At 39.7% G+C, this 10,523-nt stretch overlaps 1 protein-coding gene and 1 long non-coding RNA gene across 3 annotated transcripts in view; one reads left to right on the top strand and one right to left on the bottom strand.

Moving 5' to 3' along the window:
• The window catches only part of LOC113456068, a 47,097-nt gene that overhangs the window by 26,533 nt on the left and 10,041 nt on the right, over window positions 1-10,523 (bottom strand). For both annotated transcript variants that reach the window (XR_003376932.1, XR_003376933.1), the window contains exon 2: window positions 9,986-10,058. This is a non-coding gene — a long non-coding RNA (uncharacterized LOC113456068). The remainder of the gene's footprint in view (window positions 1-9,985; window positions 10,059-10,523) is intronic.
• Window positions 912-5,232, top strand: Adam21 (ADAM metallopeptidase domain 21). The gene has a single exon (XM_013346221.2). It carries the CDS (start codon window positions 2,864-2,866, stop codon window positions 4,979-4,981), a length of 2,118 nt encoding a protein of 705 aa, XP_013201675.1. The 5' UTR covers window positions 912-2,863; the 3' UTR covers window positions 4,982-5,232.

Below are 10,523 nucleotides of genomic sequence, written 5' to 3'. Positions count from 1 at the left end.
TGTGTGTGTGTGTGTGTGTGTGTGTGTGTGTGTGTGAGAGAGAGAGAGAGAGAGAGAGAGAGAGAGAGAGAGAGAGAGAGAGAGAGAGGAGAGAGAGAGAGATGTGGTGGGGTGGGAAAGATTATAGCTGTGACTGAGCAATTAAAAACTGGTTTGGGGGGTGTGTTGTTCACTTGCTGACATTAGTCAAGGTTCAAATTTTTGACGAAGAATAATTTTATCAGTCTGGAGCTGACATCTTAGAAATTTGTGCAAAATGATGAAGTAGTTTAAGAGAAAATGAAAGATTAGTGCAGTTAGCTGTAGAATGAATGGGATGGTATTGACTTTGTGGACAGGCAATGTGGGATTCCCCTCAGTATGCTGTGAATATGTTTTTATTACCATTGGTTAATAAAGAAGCCAATTTGGCCTATGACAGGGAAGTATATAGCTTGGCAAGAAAACTAAACTGAATCCAGGGCAAAATAAGGCAGAGTCAGGTAGATGTCATGAGGCCACCCAAGAAACAAGATGTGAGGCAACAAACCATGAGCCTTGTGGTAAAATATAAAATAATAGAGATGGGTTAATTTAAGATGTAACAGCTATCTAGGCATACGCATGATCCACCCATCAAACAGTGTTGTAATTAATATGGTTTTTGTGTGATTATTCGGGTCTGGGTGGCCAGGAAACAAAAGTGCAGTCTCTGTTTACAGACAAGAGAACAGGAGCCTTGGCTCTGAACCACACGGTATATGAAGCTTCTGAGGACCGAGTTGTAGTGCACCTTCATGGAGCAGTAACTTCTCTTAAAACTCATGTTTAATTAGGTATGCAGAGGTGGGAGCGCTTTTCTTAAAGAGGTTGGGAATAAAGTGTTTCTCTGAATCTCTCCTTCTCCCCAACCTCATACAGTTCTTCCCTCCTTTTCTCCTTACCCTTTTTCTTCTTCTTCTTTTCCTCTGTCATCAAAGGAACAACTCATGAACCTCCCTCCTTAGGTTCCATCTACAATAATAATAATAAATGTTGTGACATTTATTAATAGGTTTAGTTATTGATTTTCCAATCTCTTCCCTTATGAGAACTACTTCATCGTATTTTCTACTGGGGGAGCAAAAACATTTCTCATTCTACTATAATAAATATTTATTCTGTATTTCTGATAGTTTAGAAAAAACTTGCCTCTCTAGAACATATTATTGGCAATGAGATAAATACATATATTACCCAATTTCAGAAATCCTGTCTTTGTTTATGAGGTATATTTGTAGTAAGTGTATTGTGGACCTTCTTCAGCTTATTTCTGGTTGTCTGCAATGAGGACCCCTGGAGCGTGAACCTTGTTAACTTCAGATCAGTCTGATTTGCTTCAGTGGGTATTATAAATGGCCATCTCTTTCTCTAGTTTTTACATAGGCGTGGTGATTCTTAGTCTCATTTGTTTAAGTTAGTTGAAACTATGAGGTAATCTTGTGACTTTTTCTCAGAATAACAAGAAAACCTTAATTTATTCAATGTAAAACCTTGCACACAATCAGAGATCCCATAAAGTTTATTCATACTTCTATTATATTAATTATCTATATTTTAATTCTCCCCATGTCTGGTACAACATCCTGTACTCTGTTTTCTCTAAACACATAAATTCTTTTTTTTTAAATGAATAAAAAAAATGGATGTGTTTTCAATGAGACTGCATGTCAGGTGCAGAAATTCTCTATTGTCAAAAGTATATGTCTTTAAAAAACTGGGATTCTATTCTTCTTTAGCAACCCTAAAATACCATACAGCCAGTGCTTGAAGCTTTCAGTCACATGTGTTCTTATTTTCCTTTTGACATTGTATGTTCTCCGGGTAACAGATAGCATATTCTTCCCATATTGTTACAGGAGTTTCATGAATTTTTCCTCTTCTAAAATTATAGTTAAAGATTAATTCATGCTAAGGAACATTCATTTATGATCTAAGGTGTTCCACCGCATCACTCTACTTTTCCTGGTTCACAGAAATATATTTAGGAATTATAGAAGATGTTAAAATGAATGAAAGTTATGAACCTGCCAGGCCATGGTGGCGCATGCCTTTAATCCCAGCACTCAGAAGGCAGAGGCAGGCAGATATTGGTGAGTTCGAGGCCACCCTAGTCTACAGAGTGAGCTCCAGGACAGCCAGAGATACACAGAAAAATCTTGTCTCTACAAACAAAAACAAAAGGTTATAAACCCTGTAGGTAAGGACCTTGCAATGTACTACGTATAGATAGAGGAGAATTCAATGAGGAGACAGCAAATAGAAATAAATTCATGAAAGCCTAAGACCAATACAAATTTATATAGATTGTTGTGGTTATTTTCCATGCCTCCACTTTTAGCCATCAAGTGGGACACTATCAATAATTATGCAAAGACACCCAAATGTAAACTAATACTATGTTAAACAAATCAAGATAGAGACTCGCTCTACTCTGTTGCTTTCACTTTTTCTTATGGGTGTTTTCGTATCACCTATAAGGATAAGCTAATGTGTATGCGCTCACCTTCATACTCTGACAGTTATTAGCATATGGCCAACATTATTTTCTCTACCTTCACCCCGGAACTCGTCACTCTATTTATTGAAACCAAATCCATAAACATTGTCTTGACTCATCACTCAGTATTTTCTCACTTGAATGTCTCACCTTATCAAAGAATTCTTTTCTCTTTCAGCACTGCAGTTCTGATGGTCCATCTCTGTCAGGACACCATCTCTAAATGTCAGCACTACTCCCTGATCAGCTCCAAGGGAAGAGTCAGAACAGGAGTGTCTCCTAGCCAGTCTTTTTCTGCTCTGGACGGATGGCTTCATATTGCTAGATGCAGATGCTGACGTTCTCATGAGAGTCACTCTTTTGTTGCTTTGCCTTAAGGTGTTTCTGTCCTCTATTGAGCTATCACAGACTGGGTCCACTCAATACCTCAGTTCTCCAGAAGTGGTCATCCCCCGAAAGGTGACCAGCAGGGCCAGGGGTACAGAAAGTTCAGGATGGCTCTCCTACAGCCTGAGGTTTGGGGGCCAAAGACATATTGTCCACATGAGAGTCAAGAAGCTGTTGGTTTCCACTCACTTCTCGGTGCTCACCTATAGAGAGGAGCATGCCCTTCTTAAGGACTATCCCTTTGTCCCTAGTGACTGTTACTATCATGGTTTTGTAGAGGGGGCCCCCGAGTCTTTAGTTGCTTTCAGTGCCTGCAACGGGGGGTTTCAGGGAGTGTTACAAATGAATGGCTTCTCCTATGAAATCAAACCCATCAGGCACTCCAGCACATTTGAACACCTAGTTTATACATTAAACAATGACAAGACACAATGTCCACCTATGATGTGTGGTTTAACAGACAAGAGAATGCCATACCAACATTTTGAACATGAAGATCCCAAGAAGCCATCTGTGAAGCAAAATTCTGGAAACTTGTGGAACGACACATGGTTTCTGGAGCTGGCTGTCGTGGTAGACTATGGTTTCTTCACTTACTCTCAACGCAACTTGTCAAAGGTACGAGAGGATGTGGTTCTCATTGTTAACATGGTGGACTCCATGTACAGGCAGCTGGATACCTGTGTGACTTTGATAGGCATTGAGATTTGGAATCGAGGAAACGTTTTTCCAATGGAGAACATACATCAGGTCTTAGAAGATTTTTCTCAGTGGAAACAAGTCAGTCTTTCTCAGGTACCTCATGACACAGCCCATATTTTCATTAGAAGCTCACTTATAAGTGTGCTTGGTATAGCCTATGTTGCAGGAATATGTCATCCTCCTCTTGACTGTGGGGTGGAGAATTTCCAAGGAGACTCCTGGTCTCTTTTTGCCAACACTGTGGCCCATGAGTTAGGTCATACTTTCGGTATGCAGCATGATGAAGAATCCTGTTCTTGTGGGGAAAGAGGTTGTGTCATGAGTACTTTCAGAGTACCAGCAGAGAGATTCACCAACTGCAGCTATAGCGATTTTATGAAGACTACTTTAAACCAAGGAACTTGTTTGCACAATCATCCAAGACCAGGGTCAGTCTTTCTGGTGAAGCGCTGTGGGAATGGTATGGTTGAAAAAGAAGAGGAGTGTGACTGTGGATCTATACATGAGTGTGAGCAAGATCCCTGTTGTTTGTTGAACTGTAAACTGAAGCCTGGGGCTGCATGTGCTTTTGGACTTTGTTGCAAAGACTGCAAACTCATGCTATCAGGGGAACTCTGTAGACCAAAAGTCAATGAATGTGACCTTCCAGAATGGTGCAATGGAACATCCCACCAGTGCCCAGAAGATGGCTATGTACAGAATGGGGTCTCCTGTGGTGTCAGTGCCTACTGCTATCAAAAGCAGTGTAATAACCATGACCAACAATGCAAGGAGATTTTTGGCAAAGGTGCAAGAAGTGCATCTCATAACTGTTACAAAGAAATGAACTCACAGGGAAACAGATTTGGCCACTGTGGCACAAATGGCACAGAATACCTAAAATGCAGAATGTCAGATATATTTTGTGGGAAAGTCCTGTGTGCAAACGTGGAGGACATTCTCCATCTCCAGACTCATTCTGTTTTGCAGAAGTTTTATGCCAATGGTGACAGCTGCTGGAGTACTGACCACCATTTGGGGGTGGGTGTACCTGATGTTGGTGAAGTGAAAGATGGCACCACCTGCGGAAAAGAAAAGATCTGCATACACAAGAAGTGTATCAGCCTGCCTGTCCTTTCAAATTCCTGTCTTCCTGAGACTTGTAATAGGAAGGGGATATGTAATAACAAACATCACTGCCATTGTGACTATGGGTGGTCCATGCCTTTCTGCCTGCACAGGGGCTATGGAGGAAGTATTGACAGTGGTCCAACATCTCCAAAAAGAAGAGTCAATATTATGAAATTGTCAATAATTTTGACTGTTTTGTTTATTATAACTTGTCTGTTAATAGCTGGATTTTATAAACTATATCATTGGTTCCAAAGAGACTAAGGCTTGTTCACCTGGTTAAGAGATTATCTAACTTAACATCTTATATATTAAGTTTGGCAACAAAAACATTATTATATATGTGAATCTAAGCATATTTGAGAGTTTATAGAAAGATGAGTGTACCTTCCCCTTCATCAGTATCAGAAATATTGTCAACAGATACAGGTAATTCTTAATGTGTTCTTGGATGTTGTTTATTATATTAAGCAGCAAATAAAACGTATTGAGAAATGATAATATCTGACCCACCCAACTGCTTGAATTTATTTGACAAACAAAAGCAAAGAGGGAATCTTTGTTAATTGTTGTTTCTTTCATTAAAAACTCATGACCTTGTTTCCCACGTATCCAATGGCCTGGCTTGTCTATTTTCTTTGCTGTTATCTGGCAGTTTAGGAACCCTTTTGGTTGGAGTCTTTTTGTGAATATATATATATATATATCTTTGTGTGCTGGGATTATCTTTTTGTGAATATATATATATATATATATATATATATATATCTCCCATGGAAGAGGATTGTTTTATATGTTTTGTTCATTATCTTTTCTGCATAGTACCCAATTCAAACAGACATTTGAATGAAGAGGAATATTAATTGCATAAAATATTAAATTAGTAGAAAAAGGATGCCTGTTTACTCATTTTGGAGATGTCACCCTGGCCCTCTGTTCAAACCTACTAGAGTTTTTGTTTAGACTTCAACAGTGAATGTTCACCACGTTTATTTAAAACACTGCTGTGTGTATCAGGGTACCTGACTAGTCTTCTGTGCCCAGCTTGTCCCATCCTTAGTCTGTCCTTAGCATTATAAAGAGCCCATCTCTTGAAAACATAGATCAGTTTAGATAGTCATCACAGTTGAAGATGCCATCCGAATAACAGGGACTCAACTGACCTTTCTGATGTCCTCCTTATGTTGTTTTCAAAGTATGTTTGGCTGTGTCATCCTTGAACAGCTGTCTCTGTGTGGAACTGGCACTCCAAAATGTTTACTAGCTTCTGCCATGCCTTTACCCTCGGGAACTCCATTCTATTCCCCAAAGAGATCCGGTCTTTGGGAAACAATGGAACTACGTGATATTTCACTAGTGTTCTCTTGTTACTTTATGGTCATGCCTTAGTCTTCTGCATCCCGGTAGATGATGAGGACCAGGGCAGACCATGTACCACCCAGAGTTACAATTGACTAAGATGTATTAATCTAATGTTATTTTATGATTGCAGACTTTTGTATATATGCCTCATACTACTTTGAAATAATAAATGGAGCCACCTGATCATGGACTTATGGCACAAAAAGTAAAAAAAAAAATCAAAACAGACACAAAAGATGGTTCACATGTTAGTAATTTAAGCTATCATCCTAGAATGTGAATATTTTGTGAAGAACCAGGAAGTGGAAGGGCAAAGTACAGAAACCCATACAGGATGGGTTAATGGGTGGTACCTGAGATTATACTGCTTCTGCTTTTTTAAGTAGGTTTTGAGTTTATCTTGCTGTAAGGAGTAAGATAGTTATCCAGTCATACACTTTCCAGATGGTAGCCATTTGCCAAAATAAAACTTATTTTAAGAGACATTTTTAGGCTGCACTTTTAATCCCAGCACACAGGAGGCAGAGGCAGGAAGATCGCTATGAGTTTAAGGCCAGCCTGGTCTATATAGCAAGTTCCAGGACAGGCAAAAGATACATAGTGATCCTCTGTTTCAAAGAAAGAAAGTAAGTAAGTAAGTAAGGAAGGAAGGAAGGAAGGAAGGAAGGAAGGAAGGAAGGAAGGAAGGAAGGGAAAGGAAGAAGAAAGAAAAAAGGAAGGAAGGAAGAAGAAAGAGGGAAAGGGAAGGGAAGGGCGAAGGGAGAGAAGGAGGGAGGTTCTTCCCTCTCTTCCTTTTAAGCTGAGAGGGAGGAAACTGTCAGTTTAAAAAGCTAATTTGCTGGACTGACAAAGTTTTAGAGCCTGACCATATGGAGGCATTTTCTCGATTGAGGTTTGCTCCTTTAAGATGACTGGCTTGGGACAAGTTGACGTAAGATTAGTCAAGGGATGTAACAGCAAGAAATAAGTCATGTCAATGAAAAACTCTCAAGAGTGGCTGCATTAGGTATTACATGCACTGGACACTAGTATACCTTAAAAAATTACATTTATTTGGTGTGTGCACAGACACATATACATATGCCATAGCATACATGTGGAGCTCATGGGACAACCTGTAGGAGGGTCTTTCCTTCCACTATGCAGGTCCTGGAGATCAAACTCAAGTTGTCAGGCTGGCCAGCAAGCACCTTTAAGTTTTGAGGGAAATGATTTCACACTGGTAGACAACTAGATTTTGATATCATAACTCTTGCTACAATACCGAAAACATGCCATTAGCTTTGTTTCTGGCAGAAGGTAGAAGGGCTCTGAGAAGAAAATTAGTGAGAATTAGGAAGCTCTTGCCATGAACACCATGGCAAGCTCAAGTGAAGAAACTCTCAGTAGAGACCGGAGAACAGGAATTCTAAAAGGAACTGGCAGAAAAATAGCCAAACTCTGGCCTATGCATTGTGAAAAATGAAAAGGTTACTTAAGGAGTTTATAATCTTGATAGAGAAGTCTCTGGACGTTTCCTAATGGCTTCTGATGCAGTAAGAGGAGAGAGAACGAAGCGAGGAGTCACTCTCTTTCTAATTACAGCTTAGAGGAAGTATTTCCAGACCTGGCTTTCATGGGTTGGGAAATGAAACAATTTCTTATCCTTAATTACCTGCATATTGCAAAAGACTATCCACTAAGAGTGGCTCGGGGAGTATGGTAAATTCTATTTTTGTATATGGTGTCAGTAAAATCTCAAAGGAATTGCTCAGAGAATATTTGTTTATATACCTGAAAACAACTTCGGTAGTGCCTCAGAGAACAGCTAAATGCCTTGTGGAAATATCTTCTGGCTTAGAATTTAGGGGTTTGGTCATATAGAAGCTTCACATGAGATACAAAGGTAGAGAGGATTTATATTGAAGAGATTTGTGAGTGTGGCATTTGCCAATGGAATATAACCCCTATAAGATATAGGAAACTCAGTTTTAAGAGAAAGGATAGCTGGGTACGGTTATTATTGATTCCTTTTCTCTCTTGTTAGCTACATAACATCACCTAGTACTATGAGAGAAGGCTGTCAGTATAGGGAGGATGCTTCCAAGTCAGTTCTAGATAAATTTCTTTAAGTTCTGTGTCCAAATTATATGGTATCTTCAGCAATAGGAAACTTATTTTCAAATTCTGAGATGTCATCAGTTATCCTACCCAGCTGTGATGTCTGAAACATAGCAATGATCAGCACGGCAAGAACAGCGGCCTGGGGTTAAACAACAGCTGTCTAATTGGACCTAAAATCGACTCAATAGGAGTGAATTTCTGTCTGATTCTGTAAACCCAGACAATCACCCATGGATGGTAAGACCAAGGACCCTAGCTAGAGAAGAAGCGCTTTCCTAAACCAGTATAATTTATAACTACATCCTAAATGCTTTAGACACACAGTTAAGTGTAGCTCCCTCCCATTGTTGAAGAAACGTGTTTTCTGCAGCAGCTGGAGACCATTACAGAAAGCTATAACTGGTTCAAATGCAGGTAACAACTAACCATGGGATGTCCATCTCAACTAATACATCTACAACACACCCAAAGCCTAAGGTTCAGGGAACATTGTGGAAGAAGGAAATGAGGATTTGTAGGAGCCAGAGGACCAGGATGCCCTGGTGGTGTCCTCTAGACACGAGAGGAAAGTTATACCCATGAAATCTCAAAATTATGATAACCCGAACAGTACCTGAACAATGACAGTGCCAGTTGACACACCAGTGAGCATAGGGGAAATCTCACAAGGCCTTATTTCTAGATAAAGAGCTATAGTCAATGACTATTAAGGGAGACTCGCTCTTCCCCAGAGATGAGACACCAACTGGTTATCCAATACCAAGAGGTCAGCCCTAAAAACACACACATACACATGACATTAAATGGATTCAGCAGGTTGCATTTATATATTTATGTGAATGTAAAACACAACTCTATCTCAGGGGTTATAAGGCTAACAATGTGAGAAATCTTTCCTGTCTCTAAGATGTAACACAGCAAGTCAGCAAAATCATCTGATACTCATAATAAAAAGTTCTCACCTGAAAAAGTAAATAAGGCATGATTGCATAGAAAATACAGGTAAAGGAAACATACTTAAAAAGAACCGGAAAGGTGCTCTGAACCCTCAAATGTACGCAGGCATGAATCAGGCTGAGACTCCTTTTGTGTAAACACAAGCCATTCTCTACAAAAAAGGAAGGTATATTCAGAGGGCCAAATTAGTAGCCCAGAGATTGAGATTAGAAGCCAGAGAATCACACTTTGCAAGCAGGTGTAGTTTTAAAAGAAAGACTCTGTGCCATGCTCAGCTGCCTTTCGATATGGACTGTTTGTTGGTCATATGTCCCCTTTGCTTTAACACAGTTGTTTTGATTGGGGCCATTTATGGTATTTATCTTGTGTCAATTTTCCCACTGTATGATGAAAATAACTTGGTTTATTTGATTCCTGTGTGTGTTAGATTTCTTCAGCTGTCAGAGAGTACAGGAGGAAAGCACCTTGAGAGGTTTCTTTTGACTCACATTGTCAGAGGTTTCAATCTACAGTTGGTTGGCAAAGGGAAGTGCCATGCTTGGGAGCTGTTTACTTCATGGTGGCCAGGAGCAGTCTGAGAGAGGGAGGAAAAAGCTGGGATCCCAATATTGCCTTCAAGGGTACATCCTCATCGAATTAACTTCCTTCCATCTAGTCTCACTCCCCAAGGATTCTGTCACCTCCCAGTGGTGCCATAGGCTGCGAATCAAACCTTTAGTATATATGTCATCTGAGATATGTAAGATCAAAACCATAATATTTTGTGCCTGCCCCCTCCATAGGATTATTTTTATTTCAGAATGCAAAATGCATTTAGTTTGTCTTCAAGAGTTCCCAAAGTCTTACCTGTTCAAGTATTGCTGAAAAATCCAAGTCCAAAGTCTTCCTTAACACTGAAGGCGATATCATCCATGAGCCTCTGTTTAAACAGACAAATAAGGTGTGTGACACAAGATACAATGGCACAGGGTAAACAGTCCCATTACAAATGACAGGAATTGGGGCACAGGAACATAGGTTTAGACTGAAGCAAAACTAAACCCAACATACCAAACAGTAAATGTTTCAGTAATATATCTAGCATCCAGGGCATTAACTACAAAGGGCCTGGGTAGCCCTTTCCCTAAATGCTTTGCTATGTGTAGCCCAGATGACCACTCTTGGATTGGTTCTGCTCACTGTCTGTTGTTTCCCTCAGAAGGTGGCTTACATTCTGGCATCTCCACCTAATTAAACTAATTTTTGGTCTTCTTTCTTTCTTTCTTTCTTTCTTTCTTTCTTTCTTTCCTTCTTTCTTTCTTTCTTTCTTTCTTTCTTTCTCTCTCCCTCTCTCTCTCTTTCTTCTTCTTCTCTTCTTCTTCTTCTTCTTCTTCTTCTTCTTCTT

The sequence above is a fragment of the Microtus ochrogaster genome, chromosome 1 (assembly GCF_000317375.1).
Source record: "Microtus ochrogaster isolate Prairie Vole_2 chromosome 1, MicOch1.0, whole genome shotgun sequence".
NCBI lineage: Eukaryota > Metazoa > Chordata > Mammalia > Rodentia > Cricetidae > Microtus > Microtus ochrogaster.
Note: the sequence above shows the minus strand (reverse complement) of the source record. Positions and strands in the feature narration are given on the sequence as shown.